A 21,868-nucleotide genomic window follows, 5' to 3' on the forward strand; every position below is an offset into this window, starting at 1 on the left:
GCCAAGAAGGGATTCAGTTTTCCAACAACCGTGCAACATGACAACTTTGCTCCTCAGATAAGAGTCAATCTCTAGGGTCGTGTGAAACAATAGACAGTTATTTTACTCAGTCAGTGGTTGTGCAGTTTACTTTCACAATATGTAGAGAATAGAGAGACGGGCGTTTTCAATAAAGGGTAACATTTATTGAACAGTCTTTCTTCTTGTACAAGAGAAATGAATTGCCACAATTGCAAGACTTGTTATTATAAAAAGTACGTACAGTAAAATGAGTATTGCGAAATAATACTGTAAAAGCATTGATATTGTTTCTTAGCCATACAATGGTTTAAAATGAATAAAACATATATACATTCATATATACAGTAGGCTAAAATACTCAACTGGTGCTTCTTACTACGCCTACCCCAGTGTACCTGACCTAAGCCTAATACTTGGGAGGGGAGTAAGTAAGTAGCTTTAAGTTAAGTTGGTTTTGCCAAGGTTTGCTTTAAGAATTCTCTCTAAGGGTTTAGTCAACACCATACCTCTGGAATAGAATGATGGAGGTCTGGTATCTCCTTCAGGGGGTCGATATCCCAGTCACCCGCAAGGGTAGACTAGAAACGCCGGAGCTGGATTTCTCTGCAGGAGAAAAGACAGCGTCTCTCTCAGCGCGTCGAGGAAGAGGAGGAGGGGCAGCGTCCGCGGGCAGCTTGCATCTGCTGGGCTCTTGCAGGGAACGGCTGTTCAGCTCCTAGGTTCACCACACCATCGTTTGCTAGTTAGCAGCGATAGCAGTAGCGATAGCAGCTATGGTATCATCAGCATAACAGCAACTTCAGCAGCAGCGAGACAGCTAGCAGCATCAGCTTCAGCGAAACAGCAACATCAACGTTTGCTTAAGGCAACGTTGGTAATATTTATACCTGAAAGGTGCCTTGTTTGACGTAAGTTTTTGGACATAAGACGTCAATAAAGATGTCACTAGGAAGTGATCGTTTATCAGTGCTCATTAGAGTTCTATTACTAATCAAAACATAGCAAGCGGGGATTTCCCAGGTTGCTGAGTTTTATCTTGTTGAAGAACTCAGAGTGTTAATCTAGGAATCTTAGATAGTAACTTCTGCTATGTCATTGCACTAATTGGTTGCAAAGGAAGTGGCAGAGAAAGCGATTCTGAAATGTGGCTCTGTTCGTGTGAGGCCAGAGACGAGTTTCTGAATATTGCACTTGAACGGTTATGCCAATATAGGGAATACATGGATTTATAGCTGAATAAGGGCATAAGGTCACAGTATCGATCAGGGTCCTAGATTAGAACGCTACAAACTAAGGTGGCGAAGAGAGCTAAAGAACAACAATGGATTCATCCCATATCTGTGACTGGGGCGAGTGTCTGAAAAGTTTTAGTGCTCCGTCAATTATCTCCTTGTGTTTACATCCTTAATAAACACATTCTTTCCATGGTGAAAGATAAGCACCACAAGTACGGTAAAGAAATGCCTCTATGTGCATGTTCATCCCCACACTTTTGGGCTGATACTGTTGTATTTGTGACTACAAGAGTGCACTGATGCCTGTTAAGCAGACCTCAGTGCCAGTGTTCTAACTCCTTAGAAAGTGTATGTTGAATTGGCTGTCCCCAGTTAGGAAGTAATGTCTTACTTATAAGTCCATAGTATATGGTGCCCAGGGTACCAAGGGCATGTACGGTAAAGTGTCCACCCAAGGCTGCAGCACTGATTGTGCCACCCTGTGTACAACAAAGTACAACATAGCTCCCAGCCTGCACCGGAAACTGGAAGGGCATTGTTTACACTGCCAGTTCGACTTTGCCATTCAAGCCAATGGCAAAGCCATCCTTTTCCGTTAACAATATATATAGGTCTCCCCTAAGGAAGGCCTAGAGAGCACTAAGGCAGGTAGCTGTATATTGTTAAATGGGACATACATATGTCATTGCAGCAAAGCCCCTCAAATTGTCATTTTGCTGTGGAAACATTAGTAGCCCCATTGGCTATTACAGGCCTACTGACTGGCACCCCAGCCTGGTTAACTTCTGAATGGGACTACCTAACTTGGTATACTAAGGTATCAAATGAATCGCCGCATGAAACTCGACCTGATGCCCAGGTCGAATTTAATGTCACTATTAAAATAAGGCAGTTTCTTTAAAGTTGCCAATCCGTGCCCCTGTGGTCCAGTAGCCCCACATGAGCTACGGCTCACAGATAGCTTTCTTCCCATCTGGGGAGTCATGTGAATGACTCCCAGGGTTAGGATCAAACACAGCCTGCCGCAGGGTGAGGTGTTACCCCTTTGCAGGAAGTCACTTGGGGTGTTAGCCCAAAAGGTGATCTTCAAAGGGGATGCCACCTTTTATGGGCAAACAGTGATAACACTCCCAAGGGGCTGCCTTTTGTTCCTGTAGACTAGCTGGAGACGGGGTCTGAGAGGGAAAACCCATCCCCAAACCGGTTTTCCATGGACATATAGCCTACAGGTAGCTACACCTCTAGGGTCTGCTTCCAAGCTCCTAACAGCAGAGAGAGGGAGCCAACATCTTGGGATTGAGCAGAGTAGTGCTCTCTAGGATTGTTAGGTGCCACACATTTCTGGAAAGTCATCACCAGAAGGGAGGGGACCTGGTAGCCCATTAACTAGTGACCGCATAACCCCCTTGGGGTAATTTCCTGTGATAAATATGGCACTCTTGGCACCCTAAACCTCAGATCACTCAGGATTTGGAAAGAGGACCAAAGAAGGACTACCCTGCTTCCCTTGGAACTGCTCAAAGAGAGGCTGTAACCGTCTCTGGGCTGCACCTGTTGCACTGTGGGCTACTGAAGTTTGGACTGTGCTTGTGGCTCCTAGCTCATGGAAAAGTTGATCCCCAACCCCAGACCAAAAAAGTCTGCTGATCTCCTAGAACCAGCTCCAGGGACAAAAGAGCTAAAGAAGAACAAGCCAGCAAGTTGCTAGCCACTGGAGAAGATTCTCCCCTAGCTGCCACTGGGTGCCCCAAGCGTCTGTTTCACAGTGGCCAAAAGTGGCACACGACTAAGGGGCTGATTCCGATGCTTTCGGAAACAGCACTGACCGTTGGTCGGAGCAGTTCCGACCGCATCGTCATCGGCTGTTCGGATTCCTTACCAACAGACTCATTTTGATGGGGTCTGTCAGAAAGGAATCCGAATCGGATTTTCAAATGGCTTGCGACGGGCTCAGAGAGCCCGGCTGCCATTCGGAAATCCTCCATCAGTCCCTCAGGTGGCTCTTTCCGGCCGAGGGATTATGATGGAGGATTCCCACAGCCTTTCTGTGCTGGCCTTTCCAACACAGAAAGGCTGTGAGAATCCCACTTTGGGGGTCCCCAGCAGGTGCAAGGCTGCCCGATGGTGGCCTAGGTGGCATCTTTGGTGCCCCCAATTTATCCCTGCACCCGATGGTAGGCACCTTGAGGGGCCTGCCACCGGGTTCAGGGATAAACTGCACCTCAGCTCTTTACCATAACACCATTTATTCTGTTCGGAAGGCATGCTCCCATGGTAGAGAATAGGAGTGCGACCGAACAATGTACGGTCACATACTACTTCCTGGGGTGGGACCGACAGCAGGAGGTCATTCGGTCACAGTTTCCAACAGAAACTGGACGGACTCCGGTCGTTACGACATCGGAATCGCCCCCTAAGTCAGAACTGGGAGTGACATTAGAGTCTGGATTTGCCACCCAAGAGGGACACTACCCTCCCCAAAGGATTTCACCCTAACCGCTATGTGCAGAGACTGGTAGCCCAGCCGCAGCTGGCCTTCTACTGCCATGAATAGGACGTAGTAGGACCTCGACTTCTGTAGCCAAAGTCACCCCACATCACCCGTGGATCGAGGAATCCCCACAAAGGCACCCCTGACAACGCACTGCAACTGGAGCATCTTTGAACATCTTTTAATTCTGCATCCCCAACATCATGACTACTCCATTTTTGTCTATGGCAGGCATAGTGTAAAAGCTGGAACTGGAATGAAAAATGCTCTAGTTACCAGGTAACTGTTCAAATCTACCCCATTGGCCTCCCAGATCTTTATCATGTCGGATTTGGTCACCCAAGCAGGGCCGAAGTAGCCAAACTAAGTTTTACAAACTTTTTTAAAGTTTAAAAACTGTTTGTTGACCAAATGCTTGTTTGTAGTTGAAATTAAAAGTGGTAAAACCTTTAAAAATCAGTATCTCTGGAACTCCACTGTGGATTATGCTCATCTCATCAAGGACTCTAAAAATTCATAAAAATATAATCTATTTTTATAAATTGGTATTGTGTTTCTTTTGTGTTGTGTGGGTTTCTTATCTCATTGTTTGTTACTGTTAACTGTTTTAAACTAAGTTCCTTTGTTCAAACCTTGCTGCTCGAAAGCCATGCCTATGCAAGGTTGAGCATAAGGTTGTTCAAATGAGCCTGAGTGGACCCAAGACAGTTTTTGCAAGTGTATTCCATGATAATGCCTAGCAGCCATACCATATAGTACATCCAAATCCTCTCAAGGACTCAACAAATCATGATTTGTTTGCAGTAGTGCTACATGTGTAGTGGCCATGGTTATATAGTATCAGATGCATTCAAACATGGGCCTCATATTTTGGCATGTTTATTATGTACCCCTCGTGCCTCATACACCAGTTCCTCAATCTGCGTGCAGTAGTCCATGATTCTTCCAAGACCATACATTATTTATAAGACAGCGTCATATGCAAGTCTTTTGTTTTGGAAGGAAAGAAATGAGAAAAAGACACATGCTGCCTTGCTTACAGTATTTTTTTCAAGCGCTGCACTGCTGAAATAGAGAGATACCTTGCCTGCTTAGAAACTAACATCATTTAATTTATTTGAGGAGGGAAATGCTCGAGAATCTCCACTAATTCAAATTCAAAATTTCTTTATTCGACTGTAAGTAAATTCAGTCCTAAAAGTACAGAGAAAAAAAATACATATGTAAACAGTTCATTGGTTAAAAAAATTCAATTTAAAACGGTGGATCGCGAAGTAGCCTATCATAGCTCACGCAAGCATGAATGTACAGTTTATCAGAGACTTGTATACATAAATAATTCGGGTCAAGTAGAGGTTAACCTTCCATACTTTTTCTGAATTTCAGGGCTGTTTTTAAAAAATTGCATGTAAATAAAGTGCTTTCACAGTGCAGCATTTTAAGATAAATTAGTGCAGGCCTTATTTGCACAAAATTCAGTTTTTTAAAAAGAGGTTTTAAAAACATTTTTCGCGGTAACGTGTAGTAGGAGCATATAAATAAAAAGTGTGCCAGGTCTTGCGGAGACTTATTGTCGCAGCCGCAAGCTGGCAACACTTGTCCCCTATGAGCTCCACTGGGCACAGCTAGCATCAGGTGAAATAAATCAAAGCGAAATCTAGTCAATAAGAAGCGCTCATATCTGGAGATGGACCAGGATAGGTTTGGTTCTATTTGTATACATGATTTTGTTAAAACATGATTCATCACACTACCCTTCTTCAGTTCGGACTCTTCCCTGGCCAGCTGCCGAGTCAACAAGAAAGCGTCCTTTACAGATATTACATCGCGCTTAGATACTTGCTGTGGTGTTAGGAAGAGGTCCAACCTGCCCAAATCTTGAAGACAATTTCGAATATATTTTATCCAGGGTATCTTGAATTTACCTTCCCAGTTGAGTGCTTCAAGTAGAATGTTTTGGGTGAAAGGTATTTCATTATTCAACCAACCGTTTAGCCAGCACAACAGGGGGTTTACAGCAATTTTGTCCTCTAAATGGGGCATGCCCAGTTCCTCATGAGTGGAGAAGTTAGCCGTGCTCTTCGGTAGGCATAAAACTTGTTTTAAAAAGTTGTTTTCAGTGGTTGCAAGATCGGTCGCTGGTAAAAAGCCCCAAAGATCACTCCCATAACAGGCGACTGATATACTTTTGGCTTGATATAGTTTCATCAATGCAACCACTGGGGTGTTACCCATTTTGCGAGCAAAGTCAATTATTGCGGCATTGGTCCTTATTAGATCTACTCTCTTTTTCCTTAATGCGGGGCCCCATGTGAGTTTATGGTCAAACAATACACCAAGATATGAGAAGGTTGTTGTAGTAGGTATTTTTTCCCCATTAACAGAGAATGGGTAGGACTTTTTAGGTCCAGATCCTACCTTCATGACATATGACTTGGTATTGTTGATACACAGGCCTTGTGAGTTCATAAAATAGAAAAAAGAGTCTAATAAAGTCTGAAGGCCAAGTGCAGTTCTGGAAATAAGGACGGTGTCATCAGCGTAGAGCAGGACAGGGACGCCCCATTTCCCTATGTATGGGTAGTCCGTATTTGTTTTTAAAAGGTGCTCCTCTAGATCGTTAATATATAGATTAAAAAGAAATGGCACTAAAATACAGCCCTGTCTAACCCCCCGATTTATTTTGAAGTCTCTGGTTACTTTTAAGTCTTTGGTATACCGCACATTTGCTCATGTATCGCTGTGGAGGTCGGCCAAAAAGTTAATCAGATTTTTTTCAACCCCCATTTTCAACAAGACATCCCAGAGTTTACTTCTGTCAACGCAATCGAAGGCCGATGAAAGGTCCATAAAGGCCATGTTTAGTGTTCCATTTCTAGCCAGGGTGTATTTGCCACTGATTAAGTATAGATTCAGGCATTGAGTTATTGTAGAATGCCCTGGTCTAAAACCGTATTGCACTGGTGACATAACTTTGTTGTTTTTGGCCCATACAGTCAGCCTGTTTAAAATGATCACTCCAACAACCTTGGCGACTGAGTTGATCAGGGAGATTGGCCTATAGCATGCTGCATTGCTTCTGTCTCCTTTCTTGTAAACGGATACAATAGTTGAAGCTCCCCAAGACTTTGGTACCCCGGTGGCAGCTCCAGCATTGACAACCGCCGTGAGGATTGGGGCCCAGAAGGAGACATTGGATTTAAATAAATCTGGGGGAAGGCCATCTGGACCCGGGGCCTTATTGCTAGTTAAACAACGGATCCCCCTTTCCACTTCCTTATCTGTGAACAGCAGAGGAGCTTCTACGGGAGGATTAGGAGCTTGTGTCGGCCGGGGATCATCGCTCTTAAAAATTAGGCTAAAATGGGAGATCCACTCGTTTTCTGGTATGACAGATCCGATGCTAGCGGCATTGGGGTCATCAAACATCGGTTTGTTGATTATGCTCCAAAATTTGGAGCTATTTCCCAGAATTGAAGGGTCAAGTAGAGACTCCCAGATGTTCGCCTTTATGACCTTTTTGCGGGATACCAAGGCAGATTTGTATTCAGAGCGCAAGGTTTTAATTAATACGGGATCCCTTGGTTTGTTCTTAAGAGCCGTTTTCAGTTGTCGACTGGCTCTTGAGCAGGTGTGGTCAAACCATCTTGGCTGTTGGTCATTTAGTCCCTTCAATGGTACTTAGAGTAATTGATCGACTCTACGAGTCAGCACGGCAAAAGCAGATAATATAAGATCAGGAGGTGTAGTATTAGAAATGCAGAGGGTAAGTTCTTGATCACAGCTCATTTTAACGGATTCGAGCAGAGCATCACTGTTTATCGAAGTCCACTTTAACAGTCAACAGTAAGATGGACAGGTGCACCTTGTGAAGAAAAGCTTTCAGGGCTAAGTACTATCTGCTCTGTTTTAGAGATATCTAATGCCGCACTAGGGGAAGCATGGGTACTCACAGGTTTATCGAATTTTACTAAATTGAGAGGTACAACAGGGTTTAACTGACCAGTTAAGGAGCTAGAGTGCGGGACGGATGGCAGTCAATCCACCTCGTCCAGATAATCGTAGGTGTACAGGGCATCATATCTGTTTGAAATTGGGATCTCGTATTGGTTATGGGCCAGGTACGATTTTGTAAAATCTTGTTTGTATGGATAATGAACAGGTTCTAATTTCTCATACATTGAGTGGGGTGGATAGTTATAGGTTCTTCCTTCCCAGGGATGGGCGTATCGTTGCGATTCTAAGTCCAGAGTCAGTCCCTGATTGGGAGCTGAGGGGGGAGCCCATGATTGGGAATGAGGTTGAGGCGCCAGGGGCCCCTCGTAGCTGTAAGGGCGTTTGTAGTTATGCCTTTGACCATCAGGGTTACGTGGATAGAAATAGCTTAATCCCATTGTGCGAATCAGACTGTTTGTGGAGGAGCTCCTCCAGTTGGCGATAAATTTAGCAGCTCCTCTATCTTTGAAGCTGATCACAATACAGTCTCCCTCAGTTGATTTGTATCTTGTTCCCACCCAATCTACTCTCCTCACGTGAGAGATGGTCCCTGTTATGTGGGGGGGAAGTGGTCTGTGAGTGGTTAGCCATTGCATAACCTTGTTCTTTGGTTCCACATAGGTTTCCCTCGTGTTTTCAGTTAACTTGGGTACCCCAATCATAACTATTGTGTGGGCGTTAGACTCGGTTGGAAGATTTATATGGGTGGTTGTTCTTGTCATCCTGGGTCTAGGCTGATTTGTCCCTGGTGCGTTATTGGGTGTATTCGTGGTTGGAATAATGGGATGCCTAGATATTTCATTATTGACTGTAGCTGTGTCCGAGGGGAAACCCTCCGCGGCCCATTCACTGTCGTCAGCGTCCTCGGAAATGGGTGCGATCTGCGTATTATTTGTAGGTTTGAGTACTGTCTGGACTGGGGTAGGTACTACTTGTTGTGTTGAAGAGGGGTTAGTTGTAGTTGGCGGGCCCTGTTTCTGTGTTGTATCCTGTTTATCAATACTAGTCGCTGAGTTACTAATATTGTTGTTAGCAGATTTCAGGTTGTTTACATTAAGAGTTGTGCTTGCTGGCACAAAGGTAGAGGTTGTGTTAGATACTTTGAGCATTTTGAGGATGTCAGAAGAGACTTCATTCTGTGCTCTTTTGAATTTTCCTAGGGCCTTCTCTATGTTGACTATCCGATTATTAATAGGTTGTAAAAGGGATTTAATCAATGTTTCAATTTCAGACAGGGATGGCATTTTCATTGAGGATATTTGGACTATATGTCCTGTCTGCTCGTTGACCTGAATGCTCTCCGAGTTGATGTCATGACTACAAGACAGAGCCGGGTCTTGAGGAGGAGTGAGGAGGGGCCTTATTAAAGTGTTGTCAGTAGGATTCCCCTGTGTAAGTTTCTGCCACATATCTTTAATTGAACGTTTCGGTTTGCATGCAAGATGATGGGTTTTTTTCATTAGATATTTGGTCTTGCGTTTTTTCTTGGCACACTTCTTATTACTTATTTGATCAAGCGTTGGCATCGGAGCGATTTGATTGGTGGATGCATGACTCTCAATTAGCTGGACCTCAGAGTCTGGAGAAGATATATGCAAACGATTTGTGTTATTGCCACAGTTAGTTAGAATTGAGGGACTACTCTCATTTGCAAACGTAGTAGGACACGTAATCAGGGATTTTGATGTTGTATCCTTAATGTGCGAGTTTGGTAAATCTGTAAAAGATTGCATTAATAAAGATTCTTGGGAGTTAGAGCTATCGTCCATGATGTGTGTATTTCGGATCACTGACATAATATAGAATGACAAAATATAGACTTACCAAAATATAGTCACCAAAATATAGAATGCCAAAATATCGAATTCCTATCCACAAACAGGTAAGTACAAAAATATCGAATCCAAAATATAGTCTGTAAAAAATATAGTCAGTCAAAATATCGATTTTTTTAAGTCTTAAAAGTAATTTAAAATTAATGAAATAATAAATATAATTAACTAAAACATACTTAAAAATACTCAAATAACCTTAAAATTAAGATATAATTAATTATTAATAAAAAATGTACAATATTTTACCGTAGGATAGCAGGAGGGTAACATTTATTATTACCACTCCAGTGAGTGCAACAGTAGGGAAAGCGTTGGATAGCGTAGGGGTAAAAAATACTATTCCCACTCCAGTGAGTGCAACAGTAGGGAAAGCGTTGGATAGCGTAGGGGTAAAAAATACTATTCCCACTCCAGAGTGCAACAGTAGGGAAAGCGTTGGATAGCGTAGGGGTAAAAATTACTATTCCCACTCCAGTGAGTGCAACAGTAGGGAAAGCGTTGGATAGCGTAGGGGTAAAAAATACTATTCCCACTCCAGAGTGCAACCGTAGGAAAAGCGTTGGATAGCGTAGGGGTAAAAATTACTATTCCCACTCCAGAGAGTGCAACAGTAGGGAAAGCGTTGGATAGCGTTAGGGCTAAAAAATACTATTCCCACTCCAGTGAGTGCAACAGTAGGGAAAGCGTTGGATCGCGTAAGGGTAAAAATTACTATTCCCACTCCAGAGAGTGCAACAGTAGGGAAAGCGCTAAATAGCGGGAGGGTAAAAAATACTATTCCCACTCCAGTGAGTGCAACAGTAGGGAAAGCGTTGGATAGCATAGGGGTAAAAAATACTATTCCCACTCCAGAGAGTGCAACAGCAGGGAAAGCGTTGGATAGCGTAGGGGTAAGAATTACTATTCCCACTCCAGAGAGTGCAACAGTAGGGAAAGCGTTGGATATTGGAAGGGTAAAAATTACTATTTCCACTCCAGAGAGTACAACAGTAGGGAAAGCATTGGATAGCGTAGGGGTAAAAATTATTATTCCCACTCCAGAGAGTGCAACAGTAGGGAAAGCGTTGGATAGCGTAGGGGTAAAAAATACTATTCCCACTCCAGAGATTGCAACAGTAGGGAAAGCGTTGGATAGCGGGAGTGTGAAAATTACTATTCCCACTCCAGATAGTGCAACAGTAGGGAAAGCTTTGGATAGCGTAGGGGTAAAAATTACTATTCCCATTCCAGAGAGTGCAACAGTAGGGAAAGCGTTGGATAGCGTAGGGGTAAAAAATACTACTCCCATTCCAGAGAGTGCAACAGTAGGGAAAGCGTTTGATAGCGGGAGGGTGAAAATTACTATTCCCACTGCAGTTAGTTTAACAGTAGGGAAAGTAATGATTTAATATATTATAAAAAATAAATTAAATATCAATACCAATAAAACATTAATTGAAATTTTATAACCAATTTAATATTATGTAATAATTAATTAGAAATACAACTACATATTAGTTATTAAAAATTAATAACCTATTCATAATTATTTAACAACTAATTAATTTTCAATAACAAAAACTAATTAATAATAAAAATTAATACCAATAAAAAATTAACAGTAAATTAATTATCAATACACAAAAAGTATTTTTAATATGTAATTAATTACAATTACATTACTTCCCACCCTATTCCCCTATAAACCCACATCCCACTACAGAAAATACATTAATACAATTATCATAATTATCAAATATTTAATTGATACAAAAAATTACTTCCCACCCTATTCCCCTATAAACCCACATCCCACTATAGAAAATACATTAATACAATTATCATAATTATCAAATATTTAATGAATACAAAATAATTACCAATTAATAAAAATTAATTACAATTAAAAAATAACAATAAATTCAAAATGAATACCAATAAATAAATAATAATATTTAATTAATTACAATTAAATTACTTCCCACCCTATTCCCCTATAAACCCACAACCCGCTACAGAATTAAATAACATAAAATTCATTACTTAAAATACATTAAACATACATTACAAAAATTAGTATACACTTTTCACACATATACTAACATACAAAACACTTTAAAAAAATTTATATTATTAAAAAATCGATATATTTAATGCCTATATTGTATACTTCGATATTTTGACTTCTATATTTTGAAAATCGATATTACTTACCTTAAATTCGATATTTTTAACCACTATATTGTGTAAATTCGATATTTTGTCCATTCTATATTTTTACTTCGATATTATGTCCATTCTATATTTTGGAATCGATATTATGACTGTTTACCGTGTATTATTAGTGGTATGTAGAGATAAGTTTGGAAAGCACATGTCTGGTGTCAGGGAGAGACGTCTCTCTGTGTTCTGGATAGCGTCCGCCACTACGCTGATAGTTTTTTGCAGCATTATATCAATGGCAGTTATAGTTGGTAATGGTGTACTCACGGATTTTAGTCTTGTTGTGGATCTCGTTGCCATTGGGGTTTTCTGCGCTTTCGTCATCTTCTGGAAATGAATGTATATCCTCACAGCGTGTGTTGGGCGCAATTAATGCCTTATGTCAGGGTGTCTTCACTGCCGATGTTAAGGGGGTGGCCCGTCCCGTCTCCTTCTGTCCCCTGAGGGCCACAGAGGGCCCGCCCTTTGCCCGGGCTTAGCCCCGGGCGCTCCCGCGACGCGGGGGTGACGCTGCCTTTATGCGCCGCCTGGCGCGATGGATTCGGCGTGTGTCGCCGCAAAGGCTGTTGGGGCTTGTAGTTTGGGTGCCCCCCTCCGCTCGGCGGCCGCTTCTCGTGATCAGATGCGGCGGCGGGAGGGGGACACTGCAGGCAGGTTCCAGGGGTTGGTGAAAGTATCCCCTTTCAATTTTATCCCCTCGCTCGGTCAGGCTCCTCGGTACTTGATGCTGCAATCGCCGTTCGCGTCACCCGCTCTGCCGGGGTGACGCTGCCTTTATGCGCCGACTGGCGCGATGGATTCGGCGTGTGGTGCCGCAAAGGCTGTTGGGGCTTGTAGTTTGGGTGCCCCCCTCCGCTAGGCGGCCGCTTCTCGTGATCAGATGCGGCGGCGGGAGGGGGACACTGCAGGCAGGTTCCAGGGGTTGGTGAAAGTATACCCTATCAATTTTATCCCCTCGCTCGGTCAGGCTCCTCGGTACTTGATGCTGCAATCGCCGTTCGCATCACCCGCTCTGCCGGGGTGACGCTGCCTTTATGCGCCGCCTGGCGTGATGGATTCGGCGTGTGGCGCCGCAAAGGCTGTTGGGGCTTGTAGTTTGGGTGCCCCCCTCCGCTCGGCGGCCGCTTCTCGTGATCAGATGCGGCGGCGGGAGGGGGACACTGCAGGCAGGTTCCAGGGGTTGGTGAAAGTATCCCCTTTCAATTTTATCCCCTCGCTCGGTCAGGCTCCTCGGTACTTGATGCTGCAATCGCCGTTCGCGTCACCCGCTCTGCCGGGGTGACGCTGCCTTTATGCGCCGCCTGGCGCGATGGATTCGGCGTGTGGCGCCGCAAAGGCTGTTGGGGCTTGTAGTTTGGGTGCCCCCCTCCGCTCGGCGGCCGCTTCTCGTGATCAGATGCGGCGGCGGGAGGGGGACACTGCAGGCAGGTTCCAGGGGTTGTTGAAAGTATCCCCTTTCAATTTTATCCCCTCGCTCGGTCAGGCTCCTCGGTACTTGATGCTGCAATCGCCGTTCGCGTCACTCCACTATACTACTGCAGAGTCAAAGAGATTGCGAGAGGTTGGCCTACGAGATCAACTTCAGCGGTGCCAGGATGTACATTTGTAGATATTGGCTGAGAACGTAAAATAAGGAAACTGATACATGTTGGAAACATATGGAAAAATGAGTGGTTGGTAGAGCATTGTGGGATTTGCTTTAGATGCAGCCATTACATGGACCAGCTCATGAATACCTGAATAGTCCTTTCAGGATTCTTTTGGGACTTTAGCATGAGTTGGCCATGAAAAGTGATCTGACAATGTTCACTTGTGAGTAAATAAAAAAACTGGGTAATGCAGTCAATTTATAAACTAGTGACTACTAGACAACTCATGCTTGAAAAGTTCCAGATCCTAAGAGATTTATTCCGGCACATATGCAATACTAAATACATTACAGAAAACAACTGTCATTTTCAAGGGAATATGGAAAAGCCACTTGTTATTCCTTATTGAGGAGACGAGGTGGAAGACATTAGGGGAGGGCATGGCAAGGGGCAACCGTAATACACAAAACAAAGATGCACATTACTAGTCACATAATAATAAAATGTTTTAAAGGCTAGCACAGTTGAGGCATCGCTACCCAGCTGCATGGGAAAGCTGCTGGAGGCTTTTTAATGGGAGTGGAACCTTCTTGCATTTATAGTGACGCCACCCAAAAGTCACTATACATTTTAGAAAGAGTCGCATAGTGCTACCTAACACTCGATCCCCACTGACCTTGGTCTTGCACTGATGGAGTTGAGGGACCGCTCCCTAAAATCTATCATGGGTGTGTGTTGACACCTACTGTGGAGCTTCCTGAACGAGTAATAGGGAAACGAGACCCACTTATAGTAATTAAATTGTTGCAGAGACTACTGAAGTGCTAACAATGGCTTTAGTGAGGTATTTAATAGGTGAAAGGCATGATAGGCTTGACTCAGCATGGGCATCCATAATCAATAGTGTGGTTGGAGGAGATGCTGAATTGTTTTGCCAATTCCACTTAAGTATGTTGAATTTATTCATTTTAAAAGTAGGGTGCTCATGAATGTACCAAAGAAATTGGGCTTCAACAGACTTATCTGGCTCAAGGCGTAATCTTTGTATGAACTAAACTGTGGCCGCACAGTGCGACACTGGCTCTCCACCAGGTGTTTTTGGAAGGATTGTGTTGATGCCGTGGGGTATATTTAGTTTTCTGTCATGGTAACTCTTTCAAAAGGCGTAAGAATTTAGAACAATAAGCTTGTCCAATGAATTGGGTGTTGACAAATTGGTTTGTAATCACTTTTTTCATAGTGAAGCAAAACATGTTATTCAAAAGATTCATACAATCAGGTTGTTTCGTAAGCTAAGGCATTGTTGAGAAATATTTACATTCAAATGTATACACGGTCATTTATTGTTACTGAAAGGTGTTTAGGAGCAACTTCAATTTACAAAGAGGTCTCTTTCAGACCAAAACAATAATGACTTGGAAGGAGGCTTTGAGGACACAGAAGCATCACATTGTGGGAGTAAAGTTAGCTGTACTAAACAGGTCTGACCTGACCAAGCACAGCTCCTCTTCCCACATTCAATGCCATGACACATACCTTAAAGTGTTTGGTGATGAGAGTTCACTTATTTCACATCTTGATTACTTCAGAGATCCTGTCCATCACATTCTGCACATGGCAAAGGTGCACACACCCGACACTATTCTGGCGTGAAGTGCCCAGTACATTTCCTTCTCATGGAGACTATTTTGATTTCTCTGCTTGAAGCTTCTTAATGGGAGTGGAGACTTCTTGCATTTACAGTGGCACTACCAAAAAACGCTTCATATTTCAGACGTTTTGAGCAGAGGTTTTGGAGCAAGACATTCAGTAGAAATGATTTTCTGAAGAGCCTAAATAAGAAAAAATAGATAGAAGCAAAGGACATCGCCCGGTCTTTGATGTTACACACAGTGGAGCAGATCAGAGGGATAAATTGGGTTCTTGCCATGCACTCTGGTTAACCACCACACAATAAGCCTCAAACATCAAACTGCCTTTCCAGTATGAATGTGACACCAGATAACCCCTGCACCTTCTCATGTGCTCAACAGGTCTGTGCCTTTCAATCAGCAGTAGAGCTGAGGCACACTCATTCACTAAGGGACTGATTTAAAGTTTGGCAGACGGGTACTCAGCCACAAACATATCGGATACCACGTCCACCTTATTACAAGTGCATTATGGTCTAATACACTTCAAATAAGGTGAAAGAGATATCCGTCATGTGTGTGTTCGAGTACCATTCCACTAAACCCTAAATCAGGCCCTCTGCTGCCTCCATCTTTTTAGGGCTCGCACCCTGCGTTGCACTGCGTAAGCAGTGCTTCGCAGCACGACGCATTTTGTAATTAAAAACGGGGTTTTAACAGTCACCTAGGAATCGTACACGACACGCTCGTGCATGTGTGATTCCTTTTGTGGTACCCCATTGGGCTTTGCGTGTGTTTTATTTTAAAAGACTGCAGCAATTGGCCCGAAGCACGCGCATAACTCCTCCCATGGCCTATTGGTGTCTATTAGGCGCACCAAGCGCGTAATCGACACCAATAGGCGTGGGAGGAGCTATGATTGTGCCCTCACAGGCGCGGCGTGCGCGCCAATTGTTTAATGAAGGTGCCTTTTCTTCAGGACTGGTACTTAGGTTGTAGGCTGTGAAATCGAGCCAATGCATTTCTTAATGTCTGTGTCACTACATGTCTATAGTCGTCATGGTAAAGTCTCGTTATTACCCGATGCCTTAGCTCATTTGTCGGCTAGCATTACTGTTGGACAGACGTTGTGTGAATAGAGAGAATTTACCATTTCTGACTTGTATAGAGCTCATGGTTCAACGCATCTATGTTCAGCATTGTAAGCCACGCTAACTTCAGTCTAAAGATATCTGCCGTCATCCATACTATTTTCGATCTCAAGTGGACGTCATTCCATTTAATAAACATATTTTCAGTATATCACTTACTTTACGAGTTGCTGACCCGCCGACCCTTGAGGCGTGTGGGTTTCCTGCTTCTACCATAGCTGTCGGTAGTTCAGCGTTGGGAACAGTAAAATCTGAAAAAGATGTGATCTGTCTTTACGACGAGGCACATTGTGGTTTGGAGGTAAATCGCATCTCATTTTCAGCCCTAAGAACATGGCCTCGGGGAGATATAGTTTACTGCAGACGGTCCTAGCCAGCAAACGGTCTCCCGCACCACAATCAACCGAGGTAAATCCTTGCTAACCTTGGATTTATTATATCAAAACAACATTCTGTCTGACTTACACCTGAATTATCGGTGTGCGCCACACTGTTTGTTTGCTTCTGGATATGTTATTATTGTTCTTGCATAATATACAAATACCTATCGTACAGTGTGAATATATATGATGTTTACATTGGCTCCCTCCTCTCATCTGGATTGCACAGACTTCATTTGCAATTTGCACACAAATCAGCATTTGTTTTCATTTAGATGTCCAAGGAAACTGAGCTCTAAAGTTACTTTTGCTTTTCTCAAATGCTGCTGCCTTGTGCTTCTAGATCTTCATGTGTAGGACAGTTTTGAGCAACCCTTCACTGTAAACTTTAATAATGCGAGACCTATTGCATTGCAAATGCTTGTTGTGTATGTTATTGTCCTAACTTAGTATATCGGTTTCCAGTATGCTCCCACCAGGAGAAGGAAATGCACTGCAGAGTATCTCAGCTAAGGTGCTACTTAGGTGGCAAAAAACACAGTTGATGGACAGAATGCAGAACAACGTCTTACTTTCACCCCAGTACAAAGATCTGGGCCTAAATCCATCGTTTTTTTGCACTCCACACCACCCTAGGTCAGACAATGGCTATATGCAAATCAGCCTTGACCCTGTGCCTCATGGGAACAGTCCAGCCCAAACTACCAAGCCATGTCTTTCCTAGACCGGAATCAAGCATCCAAGGACCGGTTTCTGGATATCAGCCTTCTTCAGCCTGGATAGCTTGACTCCAGTAATGTGGAGAGCCTGGGACTCACGTCTGAGCATACCCAGCCCACTCGGGGTGAAAACTGCAAAAAACACAGTTGATGGACAGAATGCAGAACAATGTCTTACATTCACCCCAGTACAAAGATCTGGGCCTAAATCCATCGTTTTTTTGCAATCCACACCACCCTAGGTCAGACAATGGCTATATGCAAATCAGCCTTGACCCTGTGCCTCATGGGAACAGTCCAGCCCGAACTACCAAGGTGGCGCCAGGACCCCACGTCAATATGCCCCTTCCTCAGGTGAAAGGACAGGCAATGTATCTATGAGCCAAATATCAACACCATAAACAACTGAATGTAAAATACCAGCAAAGTACCAGTAGAATGTAACGTAATGTACTGTAAATGTAAAAAAAAAATGTAAATCTGTATTTGTAAAGTGCAAACTACTCACCCTTATGGGTCTCAAGGCACTGTCGAGGAAATTAAGTGAACTATTGCCCAGAGTCACATGGTGCTGAGCTGAGCTGCCGCCAGAGCCGGGGATTGAACCATGAACCCTGAGCCCTGAAGTCAGCTGTCCTGGCCCCTTCACCACACCTCTCCACCTCTCCACCGATATACGACTCACCTGAGCTGCAATAATGCATGTGCATGAATAAATGTAATTCACCAACAATGCACACAACAGACTAGAAGCACCAATCCCACACCCTCATTCTTTTTGTTACTGCTGCTGTTTCGTACACAAGTAGGGCCCCAAGACCGACAAAGATGCAACTAACTCCGCGTCACGGCCGACACGGGTGCGAATCTGTCACTCTCTCACAGCACAAAATGCAACCAGAACGTCAAACCCTGCAACACATTTTAAAGATGTGAAGCACACCACAAACCTATATCTCAGGAAACAAAACAAGAAGCACAACAGAACACACCAGATGAACAAACACCACACTAGCATTGCAGGTAGGGTACTCTATCACTGTCAAGCAACGTCAAAGACAAGCAGTAAAGGTTGCCACCTATCTACTTATCTGAATGCACTGTAGTAGCTGTAATGCGCTAATGGGTTACATATTAATACTGTAATAACTTGAAATAATAAATCATCCCTCTCAACACCCAATGCCAATAAAACAGGACCCATAAGTTTCAGTAAACACCATCCTTGTTTGCAAAGTCTGCGGCTGCAACAGCCACACAGATAGCAATGAGTTTCTATTCAAAAGCAATAATTACAACAGAATGCCAGTCAGAACAACTGTGCACGCTGAATGAATCAACGGCACACTCTTGGGCCTTCAGTCCAGTGCCAAAGGCCGCGCAAAGTCAGTGTGTCACTCTCCAACAGCAGCAATGGCTACATAGGTTACAAAAATGCATACACCTCATGTATCCTGGATTTCTTTCCTCTTAAACCATGTGCACCAAGCCTTTTCTGCACACCATCTCGTTTGCTCTCCAGACACCACAGTGCTAACGTCCAGCAATTCTCAAAGAAACCCTCTGCTCTGCTGTAGCGTTGAACGGGGCTTGCATTTCACCAAATACTCCTGCAACTAGTACACAAACACCTCATTACCAAAAGCCAACCAGAGAAACACAAGACTCCACGCTCCACAGTAGTACATTCCACTGCCCTAGCTGTGTCCTCTCATGCAACGCTACACCCACTCACAAGAATATGTTTTGCAGGGTCACCTGCATTATCATTATGTCGATCGTGATACAACTATGCCATCTCTGTGCGACTCACTTTGGAACCTTCCGATGACTGCGACAATGCAAACTTCAGATAAGAGTACTAATGCTGCCATCCAACCTGTATAACGAACAAGGAAGGGCTCAAGTGCTTGGAAGTGTTCAGAGATTCCCCTGTAATGGTGGATTTGACCTGTGCAAGTGCTAAGTAACAATAACAATAGTAACACGTAACAGATGTGTGCCATATAAATACTGGTAATCTAACATTAACATAGGTATCAGATCAACTGAATGTCGATTGGGGCGCATACGTCCTCTTTAGTGTTGTGACACTGGCCTACAAATAGTTGGGGCTGGCATTGCTTGTTTTCTTCATATGTTCAGAATTCTGGTGCATTGGCGCCGCTGAAAGATCTCTGTGGGTGGAAATTTAAAGGTATACATCAGCAAACCCATAGTTTTGAAGCATATCTTTAATTGCTAAACACTATGCATTTTTCTTTAAAAAAGGTAGAAATAAGGAGTAATGTTGAATTAAACAGTAAACACACATATATCAAGCAAAATAATGGGGTGACATTTGGATTTAATAAGGATTACAAAATAATTTTGGAGTATAAAGTGGGACCTTTCGATGCAGAGCAAATAAGCTGTTAAGAATGCCCTAGTGCATATTGGAAAATGGGTGGAAAGTGCTGAAAATGTGTATTACGTAGAGAAATCTGAGCAAAAAGTCACTTGTAGTTGGTGTGGGATTTCTTAACCTATTTTTGAAAGAGGCCTTTCCGGTTATAATTCTAACGGGAGTAATTTAAAAGATCCTCCCGATCCCTATTTACAGGTCTAGTTTATCAAGGAGGAAGCAATTTGTGCTCTGAAGAACAGGACACAAATGTACGTTGATTCCTGGTAAACACAGTGAAAACATCATTCCATTGTTTGTCTAAACAAAAATCATAATATTCACTGAAACGTACAAGTTCTTTTTAACAACTTCAAAGCTTTGTATAGGAAGGTAGGATCCTTCTGCATGGTTACCTCAACTTTTTGCCTGGTGCTAAGCTGTTTTTGACTAGTCTGACTAGGATCCTGCTAATCAGGACCCCAGTCTCTTTGCTTTCTCCCCTAAATTGGATATGGTAAGTACTTAGGTACAACCCAGATTGGATACTGGTGTGACCTTATCAGTCCCTAATGTATGGTACTGAGGTATCTAGGGCATAGGTACACCAGGGGTCCCCATGGGCTGTAGCATGCATTATGCTACCCATGGGAGACCACTCAAACTGAAACTACAGGTTTGCCATTTCAGCCTGTGTAAGCTGGTGCTAGCACCACTTACTAAGATATATGTTTCCTATATCTATTGTCACTGCAGGTAAAACCTATAAGGCACCCCTATAGCAGGCCTTTGCAATCCTGATGGCAGGGATCTTGGTTCTAAGTGAGAGGGTGCCCCTACATGAGCAGGACACCCCAATAGCCTACATAGTTCATTCTCCCGGGTTATAAGTGCATCAGCCATTACAATACATAGAGTGGACATGCGAAAATACAATATGACCATCGCTAAACTGGCTGTAAAGAACCCTGTAATATTTGAGATCAAATATGTTGGAATCATACCTCCCATAGCGTAAATGGTGTGAGAGGTATGATTCCGCGTGGGAGGTATGATTCCATGCCCTGTAAAGCTCCTCCAGGAGGCCCTCAGTGCTCCCGGTACCAGTCTTCTAGACCCAGTCAGTACGCTGACCAGAGACACGATTTTGCCCTCCTGCTGCTGAGCCAAGCTTGAGCAGGGGAAGGCTGAACAATAGGTATCCTGTCACAGGGAGGTGTGACCACTTCCCAGACAAGGTTTAGTGTATTGGAGCAGGGTGGGGGCTCTTGCCAACGCCACTAAGTCTGCTGGAAGGGCACATTTGGTGGCCTCCTTGCCTGGTCCAATACAAACCATTACAGGGAGCCGTCGGCTCCTGCTCTGGCACGAAACTGAACAAAGGACATGGGAGTATCCTCCCCATTGTCCGACGCCTCCCCTGGGTAGGAACCCTGAATCGTCCATACCCTTTCCCTAGGGTACTTAAGGGCTTACCTGTGGGTGGGTCCCTAGACTCAGCATGGGACAAGATTAATTTCAAGACGCCACTTCATCTTCGACTGTCTGGGAACTCTGGACTTCGCTCTGGTCATCAAGAAGACAACTGGGAATACTCCTGCTGCTCTTCGTCTTGTTGCCCCGCTTGTCTGCAGTAAGGTCCATGCCTGCGCTCCATACAGGAACCTTCCAAGGCCTGTGCAGATCAAAGACACTTGAAGGAATCTCCCTTGAAGTGAAGAAGTCACTTCTCTCTATCTGCAGGCACCAAAATGAAGCTGACTGATCTGCTGATCCCAAGCTCCCACAGACTCCGAAAGGCTCAGCAATACAGGTGGTTGTTCTTCACATCCGTCAAGGCCTGCCCTGTCCTCTCACCAAGTTTGAGGCCAGTATCCCTCGTCGGAGCCGCAGGAACTGAACTCATGTGCACTGCATCAACTTGCCGTTGCAAAGCCTTGTTGGCTTCCTTACACCTAGATCTTTGGGCTCCAAGTAGCCTCAACCTCAAGCATCTCCAGTTTCTAAGATCTTTGTCCTCACCACATCACTTGCACCATGGACCTGCAACTTTTGTGAGCTGCTCGAGGTCCTCTTGTGACTCCAGTGCATCCGGCCTGAGGGTCCTTTTGAGGGTCTGCCTTGATTTCAGTGGGCTCCCCTGATTGCTTAGGGCCTGCTCTGACTCCCCTGATTGTGGCGAGTCACCTGGACCTTGCTGGTCCTGACACTTCACCTTTTTCGCTTTCTACATTG

The 21,868-nt window shown here is 43.9% G+C and overlaps 1 protein-coding gene across 3 annotated transcripts in view; it reads right to left on the reverse strand.

The window, feature by feature from the left end:
* Positions 1–21,868, reverse strand: part of PAQR5 (progestin and adipoQ receptor family member 5) — a 278,294-nt gene that overhangs the window by 205,220 nt on the left and 51,206 nt on the right. For 2 of the 3 annotated variants that reach the window (XM_086957946.1, XM_086957949.1), the window contains exon 2: positions 16,311–16,402. In XM_086957946.1, coding sequence (XP_086814072.1) covers positions 16,311–16,367 — 57 coding nt within the window. In that variant the 5' untranslated portion in view covers positions 16,368–16,402. Of the gene's footprint in view, positions 1–16,310; positions 16,403–21,868 lie in introns of those variants that run through there. The other variant, XM_086957948.1, reaches the window with a different exon arrangement.

Source organism: Lissotriton vulgaris, chromosome 2_1 (assembly GCF_964263255.1).
Source record: "Lissotriton vulgaris chromosome 2_1, aLisVul1.2, whole genome shotgun sequence".
In the NCBI taxonomy this organism is placed as follows: Eukaryota; Metazoa; Chordata; class Amphibia; order Caudata; family Salamandridae; genus Lissotriton; species Lissotriton vulgaris.